At 34.2% G+C, this 14,638-nt stretch overlaps 1 protein-coding gene across 9 annotated transcripts in view; it reads left to right on the forward strand.

Annotated features, from left to right (window-relative positions):
* CEP170 (centrosomal protein 170) overlaps positions 1–14,638 on the forward strand; it is a 92,298-nt gene that overhangs the window by 32,307 nt on the left and 45,353 nt on the right. For all 9 annotated transcript variants that reach the window (XM_053973807.1, XM_053973809.1, XM_053973812.1 and 6 more), the window contains exons 5-9: positions 910–988; positions 1,557–1,615; positions 1,734–1,896; positions 4,581–4,715; positions 12,707–13,183. In XM_053973807.1, the coding sequence (XP_053829782.1) occupies positions 910–988; positions 1,557–1,615; positions 1,734–1,896; positions 4,581–4,715; positions 12,707–13,183 (913 nt within the window). The remainder of the gene's footprint in view (positions 1–909; positions 989–1,556; positions 1,616–1,733; positions 1,897–4,580; positions 4,716–12,706; positions 13,184–14,638) is intronic.

The raw sequence follows: 14,638 nt of genomic DNA on the forward strand, positions 1-14,638 counted from the left end.
GTTAAAGTCCAATGAATATGCCTGAAATATTACTGGAAGTTTCATGCTTACAGACCAATAAATAGAACCTTTTGTTCTTATTTCCCATGGAAGATATTTTCTATCAAGTACGTAAACAGTTTTTAAAATAATGAAATAAACATTCTTTTCCTTTAGGAAAAGAAAATTAAATGGAAGATCCTCTTACTATTTTGGGGAAGGAGATTGTTTCTCTGTAACCACAGTTCATTTAATACTAGACTCATGAGCAACACAACAATTCAGATATTTGGATTTTTGACTTATTTAATTATTCAAGTTTTTCCAACTTCAGAGTGCTTATAAAATGGCATATTTCAATTGTTTCTTTCTTTAGAAATATGTACATGTTGGAGAAGTTTTAAATTAGAAGTTAGGATGATCCTGTAGGGTTGCAATATACTGAATTCTTACCACTGATTTTTGGTGTTACTCAGATGCACAAACTTGGTCCATGTTTTCTTAAGTCCTTTGACAATTATTAGAAATAAGCTGCCTCAGTTCTCTCATATCCAATGCTAAATGCTGTACAAATACAATGATAAGTCAATTCTCAAAGTTAATTTGGATTGAAAAAAGCAAATTACAAGAAAAATAGTAAGTGGAGTGCTAACTCAAGGGAACTTTAATCAACATTTCCATGAATATTGCTAACAAGATTAAATGTGCAAGGAATTTTTCAAGGCTAGTGTGCAACTTGGTAGTCTACTGGTGTTTTACCTTTTGACATAGTTTGTTAAACAGCTGGCAATTTGAGCTTATAGTTTCGTTGTGAATCACCAGTAGAAAATTTGTAGTGCGGAAGACTTTCTTATAAAATTATTTAAATTATTTAATTTTGTTGTTTTGGAATTTAATGGTGTTTCGTTCTATCCTCGTTTGTTTCTGCAGACATTTGTGAATGATGTGAGGATCCCAGAACAGACATACATCACTCTGAAGTTAGAAGATAAATTGAGATTTGGATATGATATCCTTGCCATAAAAATGCAGTGTTGGGATGCACTTTTCTTGTTAGAAGTATGGTTGTGTTAAGTGTTCTCATTGCTACAGAAATGCCTATATTAGAGAAAATCTCAGGGTTTAGGTTATTTTACCTTGATAAAGTACATTTCATTGTCTCTCACTGCAAGAAACCTCAACTTTGAATTATGATTTAGAACATAATGTGTATCTTCTGTGTTGCAAAAAAGTACTACTTTTCTTTGAGGCAAATACACAAATATTTGTATCATATGCAGTTGTATACCAGGAGATAAGATAAGACAAGACTTTAATTAATTATTCTGCAAACTACTGAATGAAAAAAAAAAATACTTGTATTATTAAAACACTAAGGTATCGACTCAATGTTCTGTTTACATATAGTAAATAACTTAATTTGCTTTGATGAATATGGTAGTGTACAGTATCCTAACAGTGGCATATTTTAAAAGCTGTCACCATTCTAGTGGCATAATAGCTGCACAATTGTTATTTTCTGTAAAATCCTTTTGTGAATTCAGAGTTTTTTCAGTATTTTCCTTATCATTTCCTACATACTAATCTTTTTACTGTGGTCAGGGGAGAGATGAGAGTCCCTGAAGAAGCACTTAAGGTAACAATGTGCAATTCCTGGATGCTTTTTTGTCAATGTACACTTATTATAACATAGAGGGTTTTTTTTTCCCACTCTTTGAGGGTTTGTGTTTTATTCTCTATTTAATGTCATGTAGCATGAAAAATTCTCAAGCCAACTCCAGTTATCCCAAAAATCTTCAGAGGCAGAAGGATCGAAACAAAGCAGCTCCAAAAGTTCAGAGTCCAAGGTAACCGACTCCACAGCTGAAGTGCACCACAAAACTACAGAAGCACTGAAATCTGAAGAAAAATCAATGGGTAAGGATCATTTTTTTGTTGCAGAAGCACAAAAGCTTGGAAAGGAAAGCTTGGAAAGGTTAATTTGCTTCAGTAGGATGATCGTGAAATTCTGTAGACGGTAAAAATTTCACATATATGAACATTTAACCATAGTTAAGATGTAAATAATATTTTTGGCAGTTAATTTCTACCTTTTTTATAGTAACATTCACATGTTAAGAAAAATTTTAAAGAGAAATTTGATCAGCATGTGTAAGATTTTTGCATGTCTCTTTCCCCAAATCACAAACTTGTAGCATTTGTAGCGGGAAATTGCTATTTTTTGCAGTTGAAGTGAAAGTATTTGTTCAGAAACAGTTTGTACTTTTTACCATTACCATTATCAAGTGCACTATTTTTCGTTTGGTTGGTTTCGGATTTTTTCCCTTTTTAAATGGGCAGGAGTTCTGTTTGTTTGTTTTGCAGTTCCTAGCATTCTTTGTTTGATGTGTCAGGTTATAAACTCAGTGTTCTATTGTGGTTTAAACATTTGTAGATACTTTAGTTTCAGGCTTGTTTCTACACCATCATTCATATTTATTTAATGTGTCATAGTGGCTCTGCTGTGGTTGTCTTAACTTCATGTAGTTTGTGCTGCACCCAGCTCTGGGCCCCCAGTATGGGAAGGGTTTGGACCTGTTGGAGTGAGGCCAGAGCAGGGCCAAAAAGATGAGCAGAAGGCTGGAGCAGACAGGCTGCAAGATGGTGTTGTTCAGCCTAGAGAAGGAAAGGCTTCAGGGAGACCTCATAGCAACCTTTCAGCACCTAAAGGGAGCTGGTAAAAAAAAGAGGGAGAGCATATTTTACACAGGCAGCTGGTGATAAAAGACTAGGTCAGATGGTTTTAAACTGAGAGAGGAGAGATTTTGATTAGATGTTAGGAAGGCATTTTTTACTGTGAAAGTAGTGAGCCACTTGAACAGATTGTCTAGAGAGTTTGTGGATGTCCCATCCTGGAGGTATTCAAGGCTTTGAGCCAACTGGTCTGGCAAAATATGTTCCTGCCCATGGCAGGTCCCTTCCAACCCAAACCATTCTCTGATTCTCTGATGAGCTTCAGCATGAAGCTTGCTGAAGTATAGTGGATATAACCAAAAGAATGAGAAAGGGATCAGGTATTATTGTTTCCTTAATATGAAACTGTCTAGGTCTGATTTCTAACCTGATCAATGCTCAACAGTTTTGTTTAGGTTTCATCTATTCTTCCAGGAGACTCACTTCAAAAAATTCTCTTCCCCACATACAGGATTCTGTGGTATACTTAATTAACCTGTTTGTTTTGTTGTCTAATCCAGAATCTTGTTAAGGGTACATCTTATTAAAGTTGCACAGTGGGGGGGGTTTTATCCTCACCTTCTGTTTTTTTCACTCTTCCAAAAATAACAGTCAAGGATTGGGATTAATATTTGAGTGCAACTCTCAGAAGCTTTTTGGGGATTGATTCTCTTACTGTTGCTATATAAATGCACATCTGCTCATTATTGCTAATTCAGTGCACAGGAATAGAATTATGGGATGGTTTGGGTTGGAACAGAGCTTAAACATCACTTAGGTTGCACTCCTTGCCATGGCCAGGGACACCTTTCACCGGACCAGGTTGCTCAAAGCCTCATCCAACGTGTCCTGGAACACTTCAGGGATGGGGCATCCAGAAATTCTCTGTGTAACCATCAAGTTTTTTTTTTTTTTTTAAATTAATATGGACTAAGGCCTAATGCTGTGTAAAAAGGAAGTACTTAATGTCTTAAAATCACGTTGAAACCTTTGGCATGGCTATGAAATCACCTTTGGAATGCAAGTATATAAAATACTGAAAAAAATGTTGATATTCCTAATCAGAAAAGCTCCTAAGATAGATTTTAACATATGATGTTTTATTATATAAAGACTCTTTAAAATACACTCAGAACATCTGTATGACAGGAGAATAGCTAAATCTCTGTAGGGTGAGGAGTTCTTCCAAAAGATCAGATCAAACCCAACCCAGCCAATTTATCATCAGGTTAGAAATCTCAATTATATCAGTGTTTTTTTTTTTTTCTTATTTATTTTTGCATTTAAACATATTTAACCATGTGTATAGCACTTTTAGTTGTACTATAATTTAACTGATACCTTTAAAAAAAACCCAACTTGTAAAATTGATTGTGCTCAGTAATGTTTTACACACAAGGTAACTTTCAGCACTCTGTAGTAGCTGTCAGCAACTTGGAACCTTGGCAACATTGCAAAATTTGATCAGTTTTTCATGCAGTGAGTTCAGATTTCATTGAAAGGTCAGTGTGGCTAAGAATGAGAATCTTCTCACAGAAATAGCAGCAAACAGCTTCTAGGAATATTCTGCTGTCTTGATGACATCAAATTGAAAGAAGAAATAATATTTACAGATATATCAGGGTAACAATAAGAGATGGTGGCTGCCTTTGCATAAACATTTGTGCCAGAAGTTTTGATCGGGTCATTAGTAAGCTTTTATATTTAGAACCCGGATCAGTTGTCTGGCCTCCAAGTTTGTTTTGTATTTAGGCAAAAGCATGCGACCATTTCACTTCAGCTTCCAGGAGAAATGATCCAAGCAAATTACTTTCTCTTCATGTGATTTTAACCTAAATATCACAGCTAAACAGAAAAGTTAATTCCTCTGCTTTGGGCTGACTTTATAGATATTTCTGCCATGCCTCGTGGGACACCTTTGTATGGACAGCCAGCCTGGTGGGGTGAAGATGAAGCTGATGAAAAAGGTGGTTGTAAGCCAGATAGCAAGCATGAAGAAAAAATGCCTGAGACAGGGGCTTCAGGTAGGTGTGTCTTCTTATTTTGGGTCTGTTTTCTCTTTACTGAACTGTATATATTCTGAAATAGGGCACTAAACAGATGTTGTAAGTTTCACAATTTGCACAGATTAAAGCCTATTAAAAGGTAAGGTAGTTGAAGAATATATTTTTGTGAGAAACTATGTGTTTACAGAGATCAGTTTCACATATAATGTGTCAGTTTTCTAGCATATAAGTAAGTATAGCAAATAACATTACCTGAACCAGTGTGTCTTTTTTTTTCAGTTTTATCCATATCTGTCATTTTATATACATAGGAGTATTTTATTGAAATAATTTCTGAATATAAATGGTGGATTTTATATTTGTGTCTGACTTTTAGCTATAAAAGGTTATCTGTACTAACATTCTCTTCTGCAATTCAATAATGCTGTATTAGTGGGAATTGCATGTCATAGTTCTTGAAGTAAAGATTTCTGTAGTCTAAAGTTAAACTGGTAATGTTTATTCCCCTGTATACAGACCTTTTTTATTAGTTAGCTTGTCTAGACACAGTATGTATTGCCAGAACTTCAATCTCAGTACCTATAATTAGGCTTTTATATCTATCATCAGGCATATAAATAAAGTGACTGCTATTCTAATAAAGACAGTAACTTAAAACGTATTCAAGTTAGGACAAAATTCAGCCATGTTTATTTAGCACTTTAGACACACATTTAAGGTCCAGCAGTTTTAAGTTTGCAGTTTTTCATTGAGGTCAGAATTTCTCTTTTCCTGTCATGGTACTTGCCTTGGTTATGAATCATATTTTGCAAGAGCTGGAGTGCAGTCTAAAAACATGTAAATCAAACTAAATGAACGCTTCAGAGTAGTAAAGGCAAGATCTTTGGAATTAACTTTTTATCATAGCCTTTTTAATGACCTCTTTCATATTATTCTAAAGTTACCATTCAGACAGTAGAGTAAGTCTATTAAGATTTGGACTATTATAAAGAAACCAGATAAAAACATTTAAATTAGTTACCCCTCATTAAATATAAGATTATTGAAAAGTAATATGCTGAAGTCTGTGATTTTGATGCAGTACCATGCCATTAACAAGGTGACACAAGATGCCAGCTTATATTTAGTAGTGTGCTTGTTCTTATTTTTTATAATTTTAAATAGCTTTTTCAGAAGCATCAAATTGCATCAAATGGTTTACATGCTCTTGTATTTATTTTATCAAAAGATTTTTCAGCAGATGATCAGTGCTTCTATCTTAGTTCCTGAGCTCCAAGAAAAATAAGAATCCAACTTTCACTCAAACTAATCATGGAGATGCCATCTGTTTCAGTAGTAGACAAAAATAAGTTTGTTCTAGACTCAACTTCAGTAATGGGGATATTTTTGACATGATTTGCTTAGTGAAGTCATCATAAGGTAAATGATGAATAGAGAAAATAGATTAATATTTTCTAAATTATTTATATTTGTTTGTTTGTTTTCCATATATATACTATACAAAAACTAAACTAGGGCCCAAAGCCTTCTTGGCAAATACAACATTTTGTCCTTTTTTTAAAAAAAATTACAAATCCCTTTTATTTATGTTGTTGCTTTTGTTTAGCCATGAATGTATCTCCTATGAATAGTATCAATCTAACAAGAGTATAAGCAGAGCTTTTATTTCCTCAAACTGAAAGACTCATAAATCTGCAGGAATGGAATTCAGTTTGAAAAAGCACATACTAAACAAAAGCTTATGTGAAAGGAAGAAGCTGCTGAGAAAAATCCCAAACCCGACATTTTTGCAAAACCATTTAATTTGTGAGGATGTGGAATGAAAATCCTGTGTATACACAAATGATTTATTTATCGTGATCTCCTAATCTCTGAGCAGACATTAATTGTATGTTCTCCTAGTCTGGTTTTTGACTATTGTTGATAATTTTTAGTAGTGTTGGCAAAGAGTCTGAGAAGACAAACTGTATAAGAGTTGACATTTGCTGACACTTCTACAGTCTCAGAACACTGTGTCTATGTAGAACTGTGCAAAAGACATTCTGAATGTTTTCATGCAATTATAAAATCATAAGATTTTTGGGCTGCTTTGGCCTATAGTTATGTTCTATGGCAAGATGAACTTCTTTTTAATAAGTTATTATGTATTTTCTTCAAGCACTTAGGCTTTATAATATAGATGAATATAATTTTAGGAAATAAATATAAAGACACACTTGTATGAAAGAAAATTGGAAACTTCAGAAGATCGTCGTGCTTGGATATTTTTAAAATATAAGCAAACTATGAAAAGATGTTCAAGATTGGTGCAGCTAATTATTCTTTCCTGGGTAAATTGTATTAAATGTTTAAAACACTGATCTCGGACATGCTTTTTAATATACACTGCCTAAAAGTAAGTACATTACAGGTGAATTCTTAAACTAAATCAAATCAGTAAGTCAGATAACATTTTAATAAAGTAATCCTATTAAAAATCTGTGTTATGCTTTAATGATTTATTGCATGATTATTTATTGAATATAAAAGAAGACTTGAATTCTAAGAGATGGGGTAAGGTTTAATGAGGAGATTGAAGTGAGAGATTTATTTCTGTTAAGCCAACTATAGACAATTACTTTTTACAGTCTCAAGTTAATAAGATTATTTCAATGTTACTGTATTTCTGTCACAAGAGAAATTCACTAATGAAAGTTATTTACAAACAGAGCAGAATAGCCTGGAAAACTTTGAAAAGAAAAAACCTTTCTACATTTTTCAGACTTATGTAATGCTCTAATTCAATGATCCAGAGATCTACTAGCCTGTATTAAAATGAACAGTTGTGTGTACACCTCTGGCGTGGCTTTATGCTGCAGCTGTTAAATGTCCATGTTATTGGCAGGTTTATTGGCTGTGTAATTATTATTACTGCCATATGTTACACTCTCACTTCCTGGGATAATGAAAACTGCATTTTCTGCTGATCTTACTTGTAGTTGTAGAATGCCTTTACCAGAAATCTAAGAAAAGACAGAAATAAATTTTTAAGAAGACTTCAGGATTCTGAAGTAAATCTTTCCACTTGGCAAAAATTTTAATTCCAGCATTGCATAAGAATATGTCAGATTAAACATTCCTTGCTTTTAAGAAACTGTGTCATTTTCAGGTAAAGCAGGCTGACAGTTATTTGAGAAATACCAGTGTCATCAGTGTGTGTAGGAGTTTACACACATCGTAATGTGTGATGCTTAATCAGCAGTATTAGCAGTTAAGTTCCTAAAAGTTTGTTCTAGAATTTTGATGAGCTTTGTCATGAAATATGTGCAAGTGCTGCATATAAAGCTTGCTTGGCAAAGCTCTAGCAGCAAATGTGCACAGTATGTCATGGAGAGCTTACAGAACTCTAAAGACCCATCACAGCAATATATTTAAGTAAGATTAGTTTTGCCCTTTTTTTCACTTAAACTCCTTTAAAGCAGGTAATTAAATTATTTTTATGAGATATGGGGATTTATATACAGTGCTGGTTTATATTTCTATTTTGAAAGAGCAATTCTGATATTTTTTTTCATAAAACTGGTTATGAAAGCATTAAAAGACAAAGATCTTCATATTCAATACTAGGTGAATCATATGAATTTATTGAAATCTTGTCTTTAAATAAAAAATGAAAAGTTTACTTCAGCTGCAAAGCAAAAAACCCCAAACAACTAAAATGTAAGTGGGAAATAAAAAGTAGGAATATGAGGAGAAAGAGGAAGGAAAAAAAGAAACTATTAATTATTTGAAAGCACTAAATTCAGCTTCTTTTATTACACATACCATTGCACAGTGCCAAATAAAGAGCTATCATTAAAAATATTTTGTTGTATTGTGTAAATATGATATTTTGGCTGTTTCTTACACCTACTGCAAATAAATATATTGCTTCAGGCTTACAGACATTTTTTACAGGAAGTGCTTTGTAAATTCCAGATAATTTTCTTTTACCAGTTTCAATCTTAAAATTGTATTTTTAAGGCAGAAAGAAAAGAGCATTACTAAAAATCTGAAGATTGTGCAAAATATTTTATGAGATTTCTGTCATTGAAGATTATGATGTATTATTACGCAGGGGCAGTTTTTTGCACATCTGAATAGCACTGACACCTATGATTTTTCTTGTCCAGGTTAACAAGTAAAATGTTAAAAGTCTGACTACTTGTTTGTGTAACTTAGAAATAAGACTTAAAAAAACCCAGAAAGTCCTAGAAAGTGCAATTGATTCTGCTAATGTCCCAAAGTGAATGTTGCATTTCCAGTGGTCATCTCTGAATAGAATAGAATAGAATAGAATAGAATAGAATAGAATAGAATAGAATAGAATAGAAATCACTGAGGTTGCAAGATCATCCAGTTGAACCACCCACCCAGCACTGTAACCACTAAACCATCACCCAGTGCCACATCCAGATGCCTCTTGCACACCTCCAGGGATGGTGACTCCACCATATCCCTGGGCAATCTATTCCAGTGCCTGACCACCATGACAGTGAAAAAAAATTTTTCTAGTGTCTAATCTAAATCTCCCTTGTCTCAGTTTAAGGCCATTTCCTCTGGTCCTCTTGCTGCAGGCACTGTAGAAGAATCCAGCCCCACCTCACTACAGGCTCCTTCCAGGTGGTTGTAGAGTGTGATGAGATCTCACCTGAGCTTCCTCTCCTTCAGACTAAGCAAACACAGCTTCCCCAGTCATTCCTCACAAGACATGTACCCTAGTACTCTCTGAATCTCCCTTTGGTTAAGCCTGTGGTTTCCCAAATATTCCATAGTTTCCCTCCTAGCCTCTCCTAGACTCATTTCAATCATAGTATCACTGCAGCTGGGTGGCAGCTACCAATTATTGCTTCCTTGCTTGCCCTGTAAAAACAGTTGTTCAGTTGTCTTTTGTCACTCAGCATCTTTGAAGAGTGAGAGCTCCCTTTTTACAGATAATCCTGCTACTTTTTCTGCCCCTTTCCTTTTAGTCTTGCCAGTTATGAAATCCCTTCAGTCCCTGAAGAGATTGAAGTGCACAACCTATCCAAAACTCACTTGCAATTGCCTTTCTTGCCAGACATATACTATGCTTGCTCTGGTTTAAAAATTATAGAGCAGTGACAACCACTATCTTCAGTATTTGCTTGAAGGTTTTCTCTTAAAGGTGTCTGTATTTAGTCTGATATATAATTTCCTTCATCTTGGCAGATGACTTTTTATAGTAGGATTTCAAAGGTAAGGCTGTTTTATAAATCACTCTGTAATATTTAGAAAGCTGTAAGGACTTGCATTTAGAGTCTGTGAGAAAAATATTGAAGGGTGGTTAAGATCAGGATCTGTATTAATTTTTTGCTTCATCATTTTCTATGTCTTATTCTAATCAATTCTGATGCATTTAATTTTCCTAAAAATGCACTTCTGTGTACTAAAAAAAGTACTTCTGTAGTTTTAAACTGTGTTTTTAGAACACTTCTATGGTCTAAAAAATACTTCTGACTGAAAATAGGATTTTTATGTAACTAAAATTAACTTATACTTTGCATATTTTTATTTATATAATTGTTAAAAATTTTTCTAGTTTAGTAAAATTTACTATTTAGTTGTAGTTCAGTTTCTCACGTCTTTTGATTAAACTCTGTCTTAATTTAGATTCAAACTATATACTAGCAGCTGTTTAATGAAAAATATTGGAATCAGATACTGTGCATATTATTATAGTATAAACAGTTGATTTGATATGTTAAGTTTGGTGTAGACAAATTTCACACAAATTTTTTTATGAAGTCCTTCATCAGTGCTGGAAAACCAGTGTGAGAGATTCTCTCATTGCTGTACATCTGATGCAATTTGCCTACTGTCTTACTATTTTCAAAAGATGGTAATAAACAAGGTATTTCATAATTAATGAAAAATACTGTGTCTTGTGTGACCAGCAGAATGCTCCTGCCTTGCCCAAATTTAGGAATATTTCTCGAAACAGAGTATTAGCCAGTTATCTTCTTTGAAAAAGCGTTGAATACTATATCTGGCTTAATTATTGTCTACAGGAATTGCATGATGTTGTTGACTTGAAGTTCTGAGCAGAACCACGTGGGGGAAAAAACGAAATCTGTGAATTGTCTGTGTGGTGGATTACTCTCCTTTTCGGTGACCATGTTTCATATTGTAAGGATCCAAACTCTAGATTTGATCTTGCCAGAGCTTGATCCATTCCAGCTTGTTAGCTACATGAAACAAACAAAGAGTTTACCTAAAGTCTAGGACCTGCAAAGTGTGATTTTTGTTTATTTCTGTACATTTTCTATATAAACAGGGAAGATTTTTAATAACCTTCTCATCAGTAAAATAGATTTATTCTGTATTATGTGTCTGCTGAGAGAAGTGTTTTCAGGAATGGTATTAAAAAGGCATTCTTTTCCCAGGGAGAGGAGTAGTGAGGTGCTGTTGTAGTACCTGATAACTCCCTCACAGACATAAGGTAGCTGATAGTGAAATGAAAAGCATTAGCTAGGGGATTCTTGGAATCCAACAGCACAATAGAAAAACCTGTCTGAATTTTGAACACGTTTTGTGTTTGTAACAGCTACTGGTGAAAAAAAAATTAAAAGTGTTTTGTTACCTGCATTGGAGTAATTTTATCCAATGGATATCCAAACATGGCAATAATAAAGAATGTGTACTGTTCTTGTTTTCATTCAATAACAACTTTTTGTTTTACTTTTCCAGGTATTGTTCTTTCCCTTAGTTTATTTCTCTATATCACATTACTTTTTTTTTTTTTTCAATTTTTAACCTTTTCATAAGCCCTCATAAGAAAGGTGCTTGCAGCACAGGTGCATTATTCTATGCTGCATCCTTTACCCCTTAAATTCCTGACTTTAGTATAAATGGTTCTATTGCTATCTTATTGCATAATTGTTTCATACACAACTACTAACTTCCTCATCTGATACAGGGTTGCTTCTTCCAGTACCTAAAATCAATTAGTTGCAGTTTTAATTCTTTACTTGGCAAATGAAATGATCTCTTAAACATCTTAACGTGGTCCATGATAAATTGCTTCGGAACTATTCAGGATTCTTTTGCTGGAATCTAAGTTGCCATTGCTGCTAAGGTCTCAAGCTTCTGTTTCTTTTAGCACATCTCTGCACCAGGTATTTTGGCTGACTTAGTAGTTCATAAAATAGAATCAGAAGGTTTGTTTTCTTAAAGACACATTGGTACCTTTGCTGCAACCACGGGAAGCTTTAGCCTTCATTTAGGCTATACAGTGGAACTTGGAATTACTACGCTGTGCTTTTTCTACTTTCTGCTTTTTTAGCCGTGGCTTGCTAACATTCTGTGTGCTTCCAGCTATTCTTCCTTTTTCTGTTCATCTACATCTACATACTATGGCAACAAGTAAAATTAGAGGACCTGACAATAGGATTTAGCTTGATTCTGTGGTTTTATCTTTTGTAGAAACATAAAGTGTTTGAATTCCAAAACACTTTCCAGTGCTTAGCAGTGTTTAACTTTTCAAGCCAGAATTAATGTTTATCTTGCATTAATGTGTGAATTGTTTTTGTGAAGAATTTGGCCAAACAAAATTATGCTTTCTATCCACTGCAGGAGATGGAAGATCATTAGCATTTGTTTTGGGAGCACCCTGATTGGATGTTTTTTCCAATAGATTGGAATTGCGATAATGATCATCTTAACAACTTTGCAATTTTGATTTACCTGTTTTCCATCTTCTAAAAATATTTTGCATGCAGTTTGACAAATTCTAAGTGATCTTTTTGCCACTTTACACTTCTCAACAGCTGAAGTTCAAACTGCCTTTTCATTAATACTTTTTAAATGCAATTCTGGAACTATTTTTCCAGAGCTACAGTGCTCAATCTACTTCACAATCTTATTTGTTCCAGAAATTACTCAAGTGGCCTTTACAGGAGTTCAGAAACTTCTTGAAGAGCCTGAAGTTCCCAAGTATTGTGAAATCTGTTTTTTTTTATTTTTCCTAATAGGATGCAGCACAGATGCCAAGCAATCTGAGGAGCAATCTGCATCTGCAAGTGAAGAACTTTATCCTTTCTGCAGGGAGCCCAGTTATTTTGAAATTCCTACTAAAGAATGCCAGCAAGCTTCACAGGTAGCAGAGAGCACTATTCATGAAATTCCCACAAAAGATACCCAAAGCTCCCACGCAGCAGCTTCAGGGCATGCTTCCTTTACCATTGAATTTGATGACAACACTCCAGGAAAAGTAAAGATCAAAGATCATGTGACAAAATTCACGTCGGAGCAGCGTCACAAGTCGAAAAAGCCTTCTTCCTCCAGTGGCCAGGACCTGCCAGGGCTTCAGACAGTGATGATGGCTGCCGAGAGCAAAGTAGCAGATTGGCTTGCACAGAACAATCCTCCAAGAATGATATGGGAGCCAACAGAGGAGGATTCCAAAAGTATTAAGAGTGACGTTCCAGTGTACTTGAAGAGGCTGAAAGGTAAAGTGAATAATCCCAGCTATGCTTAATTCTGAAAGCAGCAATTCTTCGCCAGCATGCAGTCAGAGGATCCCTGAGCCCATGTGGAGTTCAGATCAAATCACAGATACTCCACACGTGTGCAAGGATCTGGGCTGGAAAATTATTGCTGAATTAAGTCATACAAAGAACATAAGAAACCAAATTCTGAATCATATTACAATCAATATGCTAATTGGAGATGTTCTAGTGTGGCTGAAAATATCAGGTATTTAAACACTGATCTTGAAAAAGAAAAGCAAAAAATCCAAAATTTAGTTAAACTTTATATATCTCATTTTTTCTCATGAAGTACTTTAAAAATGTGAATTGCTTTTTAGAATCAAAACTCTGAAGTTCAATTTATGCTTTTAGCATATCTTCTGTGATTATTTGTGTGTTCTAAGAAAATAATTTATGGTAAAGAATACATCATATACTCATTCTGCTTATATAGATCATGTTTTATGGAGTCAAGTTTGAGTCAGGAAACAGACATAAAGGAAGAGCTTCAATTTTTATATTCACCTTGTGGACTATTGTATTCATATGAGTGCTGCTGTTGAATGCAGTTCCAGGTGATCATACATGTTAATTTATTGCAGACAATGACATTCCAGATGAAATTAAATAAAATGTTACACATGACAAGTGTACTTTCTCTTGAGTGTCACTTAATGGAATAGAGAAGCAGGTAGTCTTGATGTTCAGATGAAGATTCCAGTACCATTCAAACTTTCATAATGAAAACTTGTGATGAACTTTTTCAAGTCTCTCTTATTTTCTGCTTTTAATTTCAGCTGGTTAACCCTACAGTGTTCATTTCCCTTGGCTCTGCAACATTATCACGTCTAGTTTGTAAACCAGCTGGGACTGGGTACAACATTCTTTGCCTTATTGATCAAAAGTCTGCTTTTTTAGACTGACACTTTCAAATTAAGCTAAAAATAAAATTCTGAAAGCAGAATTAGATTAATGTGCTGGCATAAAGATAACAGTATATTATTTCTTCTGGTATAAATGACATTCTTTGGCATTCATGTAAATGTATTATATTCATGGACATTCTTTAACATACTAGCCATGACACTTTGATTAATAGAAGGGGCTTTGTTTATAAGTCTTTTCCTGACAGAAACTCCTCAAAGTCTGATTAATTTTCATCTGAAAGGGGTGTGAGTTATGGGATGCATATGGCCATAATAAATATCTGAATTTTATAATCTTCTATGGCCTGTTTGTATTCTCATTCATTAGTTGTATTTTTAGATAGTAAATATACCTAGGTGCTTTGTAAGTTTGATTTTAAAAAAAAACCTCAAAGCTTTTTTTTCTCCTCAGCTTTTTCTTATAATATTCTGTACTGAAGTCCTACTGCTAAAATTAGACTCTGACTTTCACTGTGATGTTGATACTGCTTTATTATTATTTGGAAAT

This window comes from Vidua macroura, chromosome 3 (assembly GCF_024509145.1).
Source record: "Vidua macroura isolate BioBank_ID:100142 chromosome 3, ASM2450914v1, whole genome shotgun sequence".
Taxonomy (NCBI): Eukaryota; Metazoa; Chordata; class Aves; order Passeriformes; family Viduidae; genus Vidua; species Vidua macroura.